The sequence below is a fragment of the Coregonus clupeaformis genome, chromosome 6 (assembly GCF_020615455.1).
Source record: "Coregonus clupeaformis isolate EN_2021a chromosome 6, ASM2061545v1, whole genome shotgun sequence".
In the NCBI taxonomy this organism is placed as follows: Eukaryota; Metazoa; Chordata; class Actinopteri; order Salmoniformes; family Salmonidae; genus Coregonus; species Coregonus clupeaformis.
Window position 1 is genome coordinate 42,499,795 of NC_059197.1, and position 15,206 is coordinate 42,515,000.

General features: G+C 44.5%; 1 protein-coding gene and 1 non-coding gene across 2 annotated transcripts in view; both read left to right on the forward strand.

Annotated features, from left to right (window-relative positions):
* Positions 1-15,206, forward strand: part of LOC121567393 (serine/threonine-protein kinase D2-like) — a 65,989-nt gene that overhangs the window by 33,925 nt on the left and 16,858 nt on the right. Inside the window, exons 2-13 of the mRNA XM_041877408.1 lie at positions 6,932-7,070; positions 8,988-9,119; positions 9,423-9,724; positions 10,007-10,190; positions 10,376-10,447; positions 11,298-11,460; positions 11,556-11,667; positions 13,157-13,234; positions 13,813-14,134; positions 14,630-14,682; positions 14,832-14,904; positions 15,003-15,109. Of these exons, the coding sequence (XP_041733342.1) occupies positions 6,932-7,070; positions 8,988-9,119; positions 9,423-9,724; positions 10,007-10,190; positions 10,376-10,447; positions 11,298-11,460; positions 11,556-11,667; positions 13,157-13,234; positions 13,813-14,134; positions 14,630-14,682; positions 14,832-14,904; positions 15,003-15,109 (1,737 nt within the window). The remainder of the gene's footprint in view (positions 1-6,931; positions 7,071-8,987; positions 9,120-9,422; positions 9,725-10,006; positions 10,191-10,375; positions 10,448-11,297; positions 11,461-11,555; positions 11,668-13,156; positions 13,235-13,812; positions 14,135-14,629; positions 14,683-14,831; positions 14,905-15,002; positions 15,110-15,206) is intronic.
* Positions 529-583, forward strand: LOC121568506. Its single transcript, XR_006001256.1, has one exon. It is a non-coding gene; the product is annotated as a U7 small nuclear RNA (small nuclear RNA).

A 15,206-nucleotide genomic window follows, 5' to 3' on the forward strand; every position in this document is an offset into this window, starting at 1 on the left:
AGTGAACCCACATGAAAAAATACTACAGTTTACTATAGAATACTACAGTACTTACTATATAATTCTGTAGTAAACTATAGTATACTGTGGAATAATATACTACATACTGGAGTATCCCTCGATCGTGTAGTGCTTACTATAGAATTTAGTAATATACTGTAGAATACTATACTACACACTGTAGTTTCCCTTGATCATGTGTAGTACTTACTATAGAATGTTGTAGTATATTGTAGAATACTATAGTAAATACTACAGTAGTATCCGTTAAAAGAAACACTTTAGTAAATACTACAGTAATGTCTGCAAAAACACAGCAAAAAGACTACACTTTTTTAAACTGTAGGAAATACTACAGTATTTAATTATTTGATGAATACCCTGCCCATTCCCCTCCCCTGTGTCCCAATTTTTGCCACCCATAAGTGAGAAGCCTACATGCCAAGTACAGACAATATACTGTGTTCCCTACAGGTTATAGAAAAGAGAAGAAGCTCTGAATTATCTGCTCAGTCCCCAGTGGTTATGGAAAATCTGCTCTTTTAGCATTTCTCCAGTTGGTTTCCTCAAGGAGAAAGCCTGCACTTCTATGGCAAAGATAATAAAACAAAAACACTACAGTAAATACTACAGTATACTACAGTCTGCAAAAACACTACAGTGAATACTATAGTATTTTATTTTCAAATGGGAATGAGCATAGTTGTGACATGGTTCTGACATGCCTCATTTCCCAACAGAATGTTGTTTTCCAACAAAATGTCATCCTATCATGTTCTACCATATGATCACATGGCCTTGATATGTCTGGTCGATCCAAAACAGGAGTGAAAGGAAAACAATTTAGGGCTCGATTCGATCCATAGCGTGTTGTAGCGCGATTTACATTGAAAAGCTATGTTCCCGCATTAGCAGAGACTTCATTCACGGTAAAAGCTGCACATGTCGGCTCAATCGGAAATGACCTTTTCATTTCAATCGCGCGATAACACGGATTGAATCAAGCCCTTAGCCTCAAGAGAGAAAAGATGACGTCAAGAGAAGCCACATTCAACAGGTCAAAGACCTCTCTGCCAGAGGCTACTGAATACAGCCTGGATCACATCCGATGACCAGGAGGTCAGGTGATAGTAGTGTTCAAAGAAACAAGGAAGCAAATAAACAAACAAACAGATTGAGTGTGACATCATTGTGTTTGAATAGAATATATTGTTCTCTGAGCTCCCATTTCACTCTCAAAGAGACTTCTCCGTTACACCCAGCCTATTCATTTGTGTGTACAGTGTGTGTGTGTGTACCCTTGACTTCACTATGTTTGTTTTGAGTGCTGACGTTTTTATATTTTTTATGTGTGTGTATTTTCATTACTGGTGTTTGGATAATCTACCCTCTGCCCAAGATAAAGATTCTTGCCGTTATTGACAGTGGCAACATGGTGGACACCTAGAGAAAGGGACAGTGTGCAGTCTGTAGGAAATGTTCTGATGAGAGCTGGCTGCTATAGGGACTATAGGGTCATTTCTCTCCCTTCTACTCAAAACAGAGTCCAGTCAGTGAGAATAGAATGAATATAGCCTTGTCCCAGATCCTGTACAATCGATTAAAGTGAGCTAAAATAAATAAATCTCTGCTTTTCTGTTGAGTGCTCCAACACCTTTCTACCTCAAATTAGTCCTTTCTCTTGTTCGAGATCTGTTTGTGCTTTTGCCTACTCCATCGTCATTGTCTAGCCGAACATGTTTGGCTTGACATATCCATATGGAGTTGGCAAGAGAGGAGAAACAGACTAGCACCCAGGCTAGAATGAATAGCCCACCCCCGGAAATTCTAACCTAACATCAAACCCAGCAGCAGCAGAGCCCCTCCAGCCAGTAGCCAGTCCAGCCAGAACTCCCTCCCCTCAGTCACAGCCAACAGCAACATGACTTCATCTGCTAATAGAAGGAATGAACCCACCTCACTGGTATACACATTTCTCCCAGTGTTTGTTTGGCTTCTGAATGACAGGGCAGGAAGAGGTCAGAGCCAGCGGAGGAGGTAGAGGGTAGTCTACCTAGATGGCCATGCCAGAAAGGATAAAGGCGGCAAATTGGCAATAGTATCATTGCTTATTAGCAACAACATGAGGTATTTTGTCTAGATTTACTGGGGTTAGAATGAGTGGTTAGAAAGGTTCTTAAAGTCCTGCCGTCCTGATGGTATGGAGTTATGTCAGGTGTTTACCTTGGGCTGGGCAACTCTGCCTCTGAGCACTATGGGTAGCTCATTCTAAAGCAGTAAAGGGAGAATAGAGGATGACGGTGATGGAAAGAGCAGGGAGGAGAGAGGAGGCAGAATTGAGAGAGCCAGGAAAGAGGGAGTCGAGAGAGAGTAGGGCGGGAGAAAGTAGGAAGGGTGAGGAAAAACAAAGGAGGAATATGGCAGGATGAAAAGAGGCAGAGGAGGGCCTCCATAATTTATCAGTCAGTCATAATGAAGGCATTGGCCTGAGGAGGAGCAGGCGGGAAACCTAATCCTTGGCAACACAAAGATGCTGGCTAGAGACACAGCCCTGTCTCCAGGCAAACTAACTAACTCTATCTGCCAGCAGATATGATTGCACTCACTCCCATTGTCTGAATACATACTGTACAAACGTGCTTGTGCAAATAAATACTCACATAACCTACATGCATTTGGATATAGACTGCATGGAAGCTCAGTACACTATGCTGCCCATACACTATGCTAACCCAAATACTGGGAAAGAGAGAATGTGTTTGTTAGCCACACCACAAGCCAAACACACGCCAATGAAAAGGGACGTTTGGTTATGTCATCTAGCCTAGGTGCCAGACTGTTAGTGCATTAAACAATGCTACATTGTTGCCTCGGCTTGTTTGGCCAACCAAATTGGCTAAAGCAGAAAGACACTGGCAGCCAGGCTAATAATATTATTGACATCCACATCAAGGCTAGGACGCTAGCAGAGCTACAGTGTGAGGAGGAGCCAGTGTTGAGAGCACTGAAAGCTGCTGAAGGCCTATGTTTGCTTCAGTCAGTAGAAGCACACACAATAATTGCCCTAGCATGCCTAGCAGGGCTTAGTGTGGATCGGCTGGGGTCTGTCTTCGGGTCGGAGGGGAAAGGTGGGAAGGTAGTGGTTGTGGAGTCATTTGGCTGGTAGGAATCTTTCTTTAGCTCTGGTCAACAGCAGCAGCATGGCAGGGTGTGGTGTACTGGGATAGTGTGACAGTGTGTTGTGATTCTGGCCACTACTGTGGTTTGGTTTGGGGTAGATGGACATTATGACCTTGAGTAGGTCTGTGGTGAAAGAGTTCTGGTCTGGCCTATAGCAGGTCTGGGTGTGGTGTTGACCTACAGTTGGAAGGTTAGTGTGGGAGTAGTAAGGATGGGGGGGCTTTGTGGTTCTGGGTATTGGGACAGGCCTGGAGTGTCAGTGTTGTTGACTCCTGTTCAGTAGCAGTAGTAGCAGACCCAGCTGGGTGTGGTGGGCTAACAGTGTTGTGTTGTTTGGCAGGGAGACAAGCCAAGCTCTTGGCCTCCCTCACACGTGCTGTTATTGATTCCTCACTGGGAGAAAGAAAGAGGGTGTGTTTGGTGAGCAGCAGAGATGGAAACAGAGTGACTGTGGGAGTGTGTACAGTGTGTACAGGAGGGCGTGTGTAATGTCAGTGTGTACAGGAGGGCGTGTGTAATGTCAGTGTGTACAGGAGGTTGTGTTTGGTGTCTAGTACCAAGGAGAAGAAGAGTGGAAGGGTGTGTGTGTGTGCTGTGTGATTCCAGGCGGAGCGCAGGGTTCCCTCTTCCTGTTAGTGTTTAGGGTCTGGCCAGATGGGCTGTAGGGTGGGATCATGGGAACAACCAGGGAAAAAAACAACTGGAGTAAGAGAGAGATAGGGGTTGGGAGAGAAAGGGAGAGAGACAGATGCTGAATCCCAAACCAGTCCCTTCCCCTCGCCTCTCGGCCCTCCATTTGCATGTTTACACGCGCTTCCGCCATGTGCACAAGTGAAATTGATCGAGGGTGTAGGGGCTAATTAGACCCTCTGATAGCTACTTCGACCGAGCCAGCAAGGGTGCAAGCTCCAGAGCGAAGAGCTATCTCAACACACACAGTGATATGTTTGCAGTTTACGCAATTTCATACAAAATAATTGAGAGGTGTACGTGATTATATGCCACATGCATTTGTTTGTGTCTGATTTCGAGGCATGACATGTAACACATGAAATACCTCCCAAATGAAAGGTTTAGCTGTTATTGATGTCGATACAGTATGTTGTAAAACGACAGGGGGAATTGTTATTTGGAATTTCATGCTCATTTTATCACGTGGAACATGAATTGCATCATTGAAGTCAAGAGTGCGTCCAGAAGTTGTTAGGTTTATTTGATATTCCCCGCCAGTCTGGAAGTCAACCTCGGAGTGACAACGGAGTAAGTTGGTAGGGGCGAGAGAGAGAGAGAGAGAGAGAGAGAGAGAGAGAGAGAGAGAGAGAGAGAGAGAGAGAGAGAGAGAGAGAGAGAGAGAGAGAGAGAGAGAGAGAGAGAGAGAGAGAGAGAGAGAGAGAGAGAGAGAAGAGAGAGAGAGAGAGAGAGAGAGAGAGAGAGAGAGAGAGAGAGAGAGAGAGAGAGAGAGAGAGAGAGAGAGAGAGAGAGAGAGAGAGAGAGAGAGAGAGAGAGAGAGAGAGAGAGAGAGAGAGAGAGAGAGAGAGAGAGAGAGAGAGAGAGAGAGAGAGAGAGAGAGAGAGGGGCTACGTCATAGGGCCTGCTTCCTCTTTACCAGCTCCAGTGTTCTGATGTTAGCTATGACATGTTACAGTATGTAAGTTCCAGCATCATGGCCTACTCTCCTCTCTTCTACTAAATGAGTAACACTATCCCATAACCCCATCATCTCTTTGACATGCCTAGTAAATAAGTTGAACATACCTCTGCCACGCCCTGTATGGGAGAGGTCACCACCTGGCTGTTATAGATGACCCAGATATACCAACTCCCTTACTAACATTACCAGCATGCTGCATTGGATGCCACCGTCAAGCCATCCTATTTCATAGGACTATATACTGTATATGCCAACTGTTTTATACATGATCCTGGGTCTTGTTGTGGTGCTGGGTGAAGAGATCATGTCCCAGGTCTGTTGACCCGTGCCCTGTAACATGTATAGTGCTGCTGACCTGAACCAGACTATATTAACTATTCAGGATCCCAGGGCTGTCCAAACAACCACTAGCTTCTCTTAGGTGACTTTGACTGACGCTATCATAACTGCCAGAGCACTTTCTTGGAAGCAGTGTGTGTGTGTGACAGGGGTATAGTGTTACCCCCTGTGTCTTTTTCGATGTGGTCTGTCTGTATGTAACAGAGCATCACTGGTCACTGGCCATGTCCGTAACTCTCAGATCTGGTGTGTTAATCCAGGATAGCAAATGGGCACAGTGTGTGTGTGTTGTGCCAGACTATTTTGAGTTGTTCCCATCAGCAGGCTTGGCTGTGCTGTTGTTATGCCTGATTCGGTATGAGATGGAGTTGTCTATTATCTATCCTGTTGCCTAGTCACTTTACTCCTACCTATAGTATATGTACATAGCTACCTCAATTACCTCGTACCCCTGCAAATCAACTCAGTTCTGGTACTCTCTATATTATATTGTATTATATACAGTGGGGTCTGAAATGATTGATTTCTCCAAGACATGCTAACCTCTCACCATTACCAATAACAGGGGAGGTTAGCATGTCTTAGAGGTATGATCTTTGACCCTCAAACTTTCTCACCCATCATTATTCACGATTCATTCAGGATTATCTGCAATTATGGTAGCATCCACATGAATGTAGAAGTGTTTAGAAACATATTCTATTCTTATTTACCATTAATTTATATTGGGCACAAAATAATGTGAAAATACAACCAAAAAACAAACTGCAAATGCATCCAGAAAGTTTGTAGAGTCACAAGCTTGATGTATTCATTCTATGCCAGGAACATGAGACCTAATACTAAACGTTTGATTACTTTATTTATAAGAATCTTTAGGGGTGTCAATAATTTTTACCCCTACCTTTCTGAGAAAAAAAGTATTACTTGTTAAACAAAATCTATTTCCCTAAGCAATTGTATTAGTATAAAAGAATATACTTTACCCATTTTGTTGAGTATACAATAAATATAGCACAGTATTTGAATTATTTATTTAATATAGTCATTATTGCTCATCTTTATCAATGGTGTCAATCATTTCGGAGCCCACTGTATGTGTGTGTATGTTTACCATGTGACCACCATGGTTTTCTCAGAATAATGAGTGTGTGTGTGAGAGCCACACACACAACAGGAAATGGTTAATTCCCCCCCTTCCCCCTAACTCACCACCCAGTTGCCAGGTCTGTGTATGCGTGCCTGCATGCATAGGCCTATCAACGTGTATGTGTGTGTGCTTGTGTGTGTGTGCGCGCATGCCCCCCCCTTTCTCCTTGTGCCATCCTTCCGTAATGCTTCAGTAAGTGAGCAGAGTTTTCCACTGGAGGCACACCTGCAGCTTGTCACTATGCAAAAAAACTTGCCTCAGTGTTTGTCAGCGTTTATATTAACATCTCACCAGCTTTGTTGTGACACTATATAGCAATTCCATAGACTACACGTCATGTGTCTCTTCTCACTCTCACATGCATTATGATGGTACAGCAGTGTCTCCGAGATTACATTGATTATAGAGATGATGAAATTAGAAAAAATATATGAATGAGGTATTAACCTATTCTCTCTCTCTCTCTCTCTCTCTCTCTCTCTCTCTCTCTCTCTCTCTCTCTCTCTCTCTCTCTCTCTCTCTCTCTCTCTCTCTCTCTCTCTCTCTCTCTCTCTCTCTCTCTCTCTCTCTCTCTCTCTCTCTCTCTCTCTCTCTCTCTCTCTGTGTTGTAGTTCCCAGAGTGTGGCTTCTATGGCATCTATGACAAGATCCTGCTATTTAAACATGACACTGGCACCAACAACATCCTGCAGCTGGTCAAGGCTACCCAGGACATCCAGGAGGGAGACCTGGTGGAGGTGGTTCTCTCTGGTGGGTAGCAGTCTCTCATCCACTTCTGCTCTCTTTTCATCCACTCATCCTCGTCTCCCTTACTCATCCTTTCATCCACTCATCCTCGTCTCCCTTACTCATCCTTTCATCCACTCATCCTCGTCTCCCTTACTCATCCTTTCATCCACCCATCCTTGTCTCCCTTACTCATCCTTTCATCCACCCATCCTCTTCTCTCTTACTCATCCTTTCATCCACCCATCCTCTTCTCTCTTACTCATCCTTTCATCCACTCATCCTCGTCTCCCTTACTCATCCTTTCATCCACTCATCCTCGTCTCCCTTACTCATCCTTTCATCCACCCATCCTCTTCTCTCTTACTCATCCTTTCATCCACCCATCCTCTTCTCTCTTACTCATCCTTTCATCCACTCATCCTCGTCTCCCTTACTCATCCTTTCATCCACCCATCCTCTTCTCTCTTACTCATCCTTTCATCCACCCATCCTCTTCTCTCTTACTCATCCTTTCATCCACCCATCCTCTTCTTCCTTACTCATCCTTTCATCCACCCATCCTCTTCTCTCTTACTCATCCTTTCATCCACCCATCCTCGTCTCCCTTACTCATCCACTCATCCTCGTCTCCCTTACTCATCCTTTCATCCACCCATCCTCTTCTCTCTTACTCATCCTTTCATCCACTCATCCTCGTCTTCCTTACTCATCCTTTCATCCACTCATCCTCGTCTCCCTTACTCATCCTTTCATCCACCCATCCTCGTCTCCCTTACTCATCCTTTCATTCACTCATCCTCGTCTCCCTTACTCATCCTTTCATCCACTCATCCTCGTCTCCCTTACTCATCCTTTCATCCACTCATCCTCGTCTCCCTTACTCATCCTTTCATCCACCCATCCTCTTCTCTCTTACTCATCCTTTCATCCACCCATCCTCTTCTCTCTTACTCATCCTTTCATCCACTCATCCTCGTCTTCCTTACTCATCCTTTCATCCACTCATCCTCGTCTTCCTTACTCATCCTTTCATCCACCCATCCTCTTCTCTCTTACTCATCCTTTCATCCACCCATCCTTTTCTCTCTTACTCATCCTTTCATCCACTCATCCTCGTCTCCCTTACTCATCCTTTCATCCACCCATCCTCTTCTCTCTTACTCATCCTTTCATCCACCCATCCTCTTCTCTCTTACTCATCCTTTCATCCACCCATCCTCTTCTTTCTTACTCATCCTTTCATCCACTCATCCTCGTCTTCCTTACTCATCCTTTCATCCACTCATCCTCGTCTTCCTGCTCCCCTCCTCTTTTTCTCTCTGGTCCTCTCATCCTCTTATTCCTCCTAACCCTCTCTGTTCCTATCCCTTGCATCCTTATGTTATAGAACACTAAATAGAGACACAGGAAACATGCATAACACCATGCACTCAACACCATATGTATTTGGACAGCGAAGCTACAATTTTAAATTTGGCTCTATACTCCAGAATTTTGGATTTGGGCCAAGCATAATCTGAAACACAACCAAAACAAGCTGCAAATGCATCCAATAAGTTTGTAGAGTCACAAGCTTCATGTAGTCATTGTGTGCTGGGAATATAGGACCAAATACTAAACTTCTGACTACTTTTGAAATGTTTGTCTACACTATAAATGAATTTGTCCAAATACTGATGACTTCTGCAAATGGGGGACTATAGACAAACAGCACTTTCATTTCTAACCGGAAAAACAAATATGTATGAAAATACCATAAAATAAAAAGTGACATTCTGTAGTACTGCCTCATATGAAACATTGGATCTCAACTCCAAAATGCTGGAGTATAGAGCATATTCACAGACAGTATATCATTGCTAAAGTGATTGACAGGTTGATACTCTGGTTGATACCCAGAATGACTGTTGTGTTTCTCTGTGTGTTGTCTGTCTGCAGCTGCTGCCACCTTTGAGGACTTCCAGATCCGGCCTCATGCCCTGAACGTCCACTCGTACCGCGCCCCAGCCTTCTGTGACCACTGTGGAGAGATGCTGTTTGGACTGGTCAGACAGGGCCTCAAATGTGACGGTATGAGAGAGACAGATCGAGAGAGAGAGGGGGGGCTGTTCTGCCTGCCTGATACACATTTTGTCTGAAGAAGGGCATGGGTTTGTGGTGGTTTACATTGACATTTTAGTCATTTAGCAGACGATCTTATCCAGAGCGACTTACAGTTAGTGCATTCATCTTAAGATAGCTAGGTGGGACAACCACATATCTCAGTGATAGTAAGTACATTTTTCCTCAATAAAGTAGCTATCAACAAAGGAATATTCTCTCTCTCTCTCTCTCTCTCTTTCTCTCTCTCTCTCTCTCTGTCCCCCCCTGCAGGCTGTGGACTAAACTACCACAAGCGCTGTGCCTTCAGCATCCCCAACAACTGCAGTGGCGCGCGCAAGCGGCGCCTGTCCACCACGTCTCTGAACAGTAGCCAGTCGCTGCGTCTGTCCACCAGCGAGTCCCTGAGCAGCGTGGGAACCAGCTCAGTCAACACCTGCATGGAGGATGCCAGCCTGATCCGCTCTCACACCACCCAGATGCTCCCGAACTCCACCTGTACCGCATCAGCATCCCTGGGCCTGTCCACCAGCCCCTCCATCACTAGAGCCATGGCCCGCGCTAACACTCAGATGGTACTTCATCCACTCAACTCCACCTAGAGTGTCTGTCTTTGTTAGCACACTGCTCTGTGCAGAGTTGAGGTTACTTCCATTTAAATTCAATCAATTCAGCAAGTTAATTGACTCATTGCTTTTCAGGAAAATTGGAGTGGTGTCAGTTTACTTCCCTGAATTGACTGAGTTGAAATGGGACTGACCCCTAACCCTGGCTCTGTGTGATAGTTATGGAAAGCCAACACTCTGATTTACATACGTGGAAATTGTTTGTCTCCTCCCGTCCCCTTCCGTCCCCAGCCGCGAACCCCCAGCGAGGCGCGGCGGTTCTACACGGGCCGGCCGGTGCACCTAGACAAGATCCTGATGAGCAAAGTGAAGGTGCCGCATACGTTCGCCGTGCACTCCTACACACGCCCCACCGTGTGCCAGTACTGCAAGAGATTGCTCCGGGGCCTCTTCAGACAAGGGCTGCAATGCAAAGGTTAGTATAGGGTCAAAGATTAGTATGGGGTCAAAGGTTAGAGTGGGGTCAAAGGTTAGTGTGGGGTCAAAGGTTAGTGTGGGGGCCCCAGAGGTTTATCAAGAGGGGGATAACTTATTTGGAGTGCATATTGGAAGAAGATAAACTGTCTAACAATGACGTTGATTGTTTGTGTTGTGTCGTAGACTGCAAGTTCAACTGCCACAAGCGCTGTGCGTACAAAGTTCCCAATGACTGCCTGGGGGAGATAATAGGAGGTAAAGAAGACAAACACATACATTTACATTTACATTTTAGTCATTTAGCAGACACTCTTATCCAGAGCGACTTACAGGAGCAATCTTTGTTGTATCATGTTCTGTCATGTTGTATCATGTTGTGTCATGTTGTATCATGTTCTGTCATGTTGTATCATGTTGTGTCATGTTGTATCATGTTCTGTCATGTTGTATCATGTTGTGTCATGTTGTATCATGTTCTGTCATGTTGTGTCATGTTGTGTCATGTTGTATCATGTTCTGTCATGTTGTGTCATGTTGTGTCATGTTGTATCATGTTCTGTCATGTTGTATCATGTTCTGTCATGTTGTATCATGTTCTGTCATGTTCTGTCATGTTGTATCATGTTCTGTCATGTTCTGTCATGTTGTGTCATGTTGTGTCATGTTGTGTCATGTTGTGTCATGTTGTGTCATGTTGTGTCATGTTGTTAGAAGTGTGGCCATTATTTTTTCAGCCACACTTTAGATAACATTCTCTACAGCAGGGATGGGCAACTTTGATGGGGGTGGGGGCCACAAAAAATTGAACTCATCATGAGGGGCCACAGTGGCTTGTGGGTCTGCGTACCCACATCCATACCCCCCAATATTATATGCAATATTAGTACTTATATAAAGTACTAATATTATATAGTACTTACTTCTCACATATACATTTTTTTCTCAGACAACAGAAGTTGTAAGTACTGCCTACTTACATACTTGTATAATGGGGCTTTGTAATGGAAGGTGGTCTGTCTATTCTCTAGATCTCTATTTCCGCTGTCTATTCTCTAGATCTCTTTGTAGTCATGTGTGTCTGGCTCTGTCCTTCTCTCTCCTCCAGACATGTTAAGTCCCAGTGTGGACCACGAGGTGCCTATGGACTACAGTAGTGAGTATGCCGACTCAGACAAGTCTTCTCTGATGGACGATTCAGACGAGGCCTGCAGCATCCCTGGTTCTTTCTCCCCCGAGAGCAGCCAGGATGGGGTCAGTGGGGACCAGAGGTACACACGTACACATACGCACAATAACACACACACGCACGCACACACACATGCACACACACACCTACACCTAACCCTGTCCCTCTGTTCCTCAGTGCTAACATCCCGTTGATGAGGGTGGTTCAGTCTATGAGGCAGACCACCCGTCGCTCCAGCACATCCATCAAAGAGGGCTGGATGGTGCACTACAGCAACAAGGACACCCTGGTAATACTACTGACCGGCTTCCTGACAATGTGAAACATGTTCTCTACCACACCAGATTACATTTTTTCTCTATTTAATTTTATTTATTTTTTATTTCAGAGACATTTTCTCTATCACACCAAATGTTACTTTTTCTACTTCTTTTCTAAAACGTTAAGTTTTTTAAATAAAATTCTACTCTATTTTAAGGGTGCCTAATTAACATTTAATAAATTGTGTGTTCACCGTTTATTAATCATTACTCCCACATTTGTAAATGTTAGTAAGCTAGTTATTCACACATTTATATATATTTCCTTAAACATCCTTTTTTGTGTGCTTATTCTTTCACCAGGTACTGCTGGAATGTCTACCAATGGCTAGCCGATTAAACTCATCTCAACGATTTACAATGGAGATGAGAGACGACTAGTGTGGGCGGACTTCATTTTACGTGAAGTCAGAGCTCCAGTCCGCCCACAATAGTCGCCGCACAACTCCATCGTAAATCGTGGAGTTGAGTTTAGTTGGCTAACCAATGGCATGCCCATCTTTTTGTGAGCAATTATACTGGTCACAAAAAATAGTATTTATAAAATATACATAGCACTCACTTTAGATTAGGGACTGCAAAAATACTTTATTTAATATTTAATATATGCCATTTAGCAGACACTTTTATCCAAAGCGACTTACAGTCATGTGTGCATACATTTTTACGTATGGGTGGTCCCGGGGATCGAACCCACTACCCTGGCGTTACAAGCGCAATGCTCTACCAATTGAGCTACAGAGGACCGCAAAAAGACTTAGTACTTGGGTTATAAATGTTGGAGGAATAATACATGTTGTAGTAAATGGTGAGCACACAATATATAAATGCCTTATAAATGGTTTATTAGGTAGCCTTAAAGTAGTGTTACCACTTTTTTCTACTTATTTTCTAAAACTTTCAGATAAGTTTTCTTCTCCATGTTTGTTCTCCATGACATTGACACACTCTGTTTATCATTCCCTCTACCTCTCCTATCCTCCATCTCTTCTTCACAATGTTTTCGGTTGGAGTTTATCTTACCCCTATAACTTCTACCTCCTTCGCCGTTAATGCTCTTCCTTTTCATCTGTGTGAAAGTGTGTTTGTGTATCTCCCGGCTGAGTGTGACAGATGGTGTATACCTGCTCCCTACTGCACTAAAGCACTCAAGAGACGTGTGTCGAATTCACAGCCTCTTTTTTCTCGCTCCTTCCTCTTAGAAAGTGTTGCTGTTTACCTGAACTCAGACCTGAGACACTTCCTGCCTTCTCAAAGCTAACCTGTCCTGCTTTTCACTGTTACTGTCTCTTTTCTTCCTACCGTTCCCTTTGCTTTTTCCTCTCCTCCACCTCTCAGCCTGCCATCCTTGTCCACTCTTCCTGGACCACAGCTTCACCTTTGACCCCTCAGTGAACCTTGTTTGACCCATGAACCCTTTACCCCCTGTCCCCTACCACTCCTCCGGCACCCCCACAGAGAAAGCGGCACTACTGGCGTCTGGACTGCAAGTGTATCATCTTGTTCCAGAACAACACCACCAACAAGTACTATAAGGTACTGTATTCTCCAGCACCACTCAACGTGATTAGCAACACAAAAAACTTCACAGGTACTATATGAGTCGGGTCTCAATCAATCAATCAATCAATCAATCAATCAACTTTATTTTATAGAGCCCTTTTTACACCAGTAGTGGTCACAAAGTGCTTATATAGATACCCAGCCTAAAACCCCAAAGAGCAAGCGATGCAGATGGTCTATCACATTATTATTATTTTATTGTTTTACTGTAGTTTATTTAGTAAAAATGTTCTTAACTCTATTTTCTTAAAACCGCATTGTTGGTTAAGGGCTTGTAAGTAAGCATTTCATTGTAAGGTCTACACCTGTTGTATTCGGCGCATTTGACAAATACAATTTGATTTGATAAATTGACCTGGTTATTGCAATCCCATAGTGAAAGTCAACACACCCCTTGAAGAGTTTACACATTTTCAAAAGGGATTGAATTAGATTTTTTCCTATTGATCTACACAACCTATTCCACAAAGATGTCTTCATTGTGTTTGTCATCACATATTCATTTGATTGCGTACATCCCCCTGCCTCACGTCCTTCCCCCTGTCCTGTAGGAGATCCCTCTGTCTGAGATTCTGGAGGTGCGCCCCGCAGGTGAATTCACCCTGGTTCCTCCGGGCACCAGCCCCCACTGCTTCGAGCTTGTCATGGGAGCCATGCGCTACTTTGTAGGGGAGGACCCCAACGTCCACGTCCCCGCCCTGCCCCCCATCACCACCCAGGCCTTCCCCCCCACACCCCCCTCCCCCAGCAACGTGGTTCCCAATAGTGGCATGGGGCGGGAGGTGGCCAAGGCGTGGGAGGGCGCCATTCGCCAGGCCCTCATGCCAGTCATCTTCCAGGATGCACCACCGGTGGAGGGACACACTCCCCACAGTAAGATATATAACATCACAATAATAATATGGTCATTTAGCGAAACTTTAATTCCCAAGTGTCTTAGTTCTAACGTTCCAACCAAGTTAGCCATCTAAAGAACAGAATCATGGGGTCTGGATCTGATCTCAGTCTAGCTCTTAGCCTGGATTTACAGCCCTGCTGTTTGTGATCTGGGGAAAGGGGGCTGGTGTTGTGGGAGATTTACAGTGAAAGGCTTATGAGTGGTGTGCAGTCCAAAGGTCGAGGAACAGAAGCTCGTTTTCAGAGCTCTTTCCACACACACACACACACACACACACACACACACACACACACACACACACACACACACACACACACACACACACACACACACACACACACACACACACACACACACACACACACATACACACACACACACGCTCTCTCTGTAGTGACCCCACATGAGCTCAGATGGAAGTCCTGTATATCTTAGTGTGGATGGATAGCATTTTTTACTTTGATCCGCAGGACAGGCTTCTGTCAGCATCTCAGTGTCCAACAGTGTGATCCAGGAGAATGTGGTGAGTAGTCTCTTGACACACATTCACAATCAATACCAAGGACTTTATGGTGATGATGATGGTGGGGAGGATGATGATGATGTTGAAATGTACGATAATTATGATGATGATGATTAAGTTGCTGATGCTTTTGTCAATTTCTCCTCCAGGACATTGGTATGGTGTACCAGATATTTGCAGATGAAATCCTTGGTTCTGGGCAGTTTGGTGTGGTGTATGGCGGTGAGTGTCTCCAATCTTCTACACTGGCCATTTTGAGTCGTTGAATCTCAATGAATCTCCTTTAATTCCCTCTCTTCCTCTCTTCTTCCTGCCATCAGGGAAGCACAGGAAGACAGGACGTGATGTGGCGGTGAAGGTGATTGACAAGCTACGCTTCCCCACCAAGCAGGAGAGCCAGCTGAGGAATGAGGTGGCCATACTGCAGGTAACCACCAGGGGGAGACACAGATACACATTTTCAATGGGTCTCCCACTACTAGTCTAGTTCATCACCTACAACACTACATGACCAAAAGTATGTG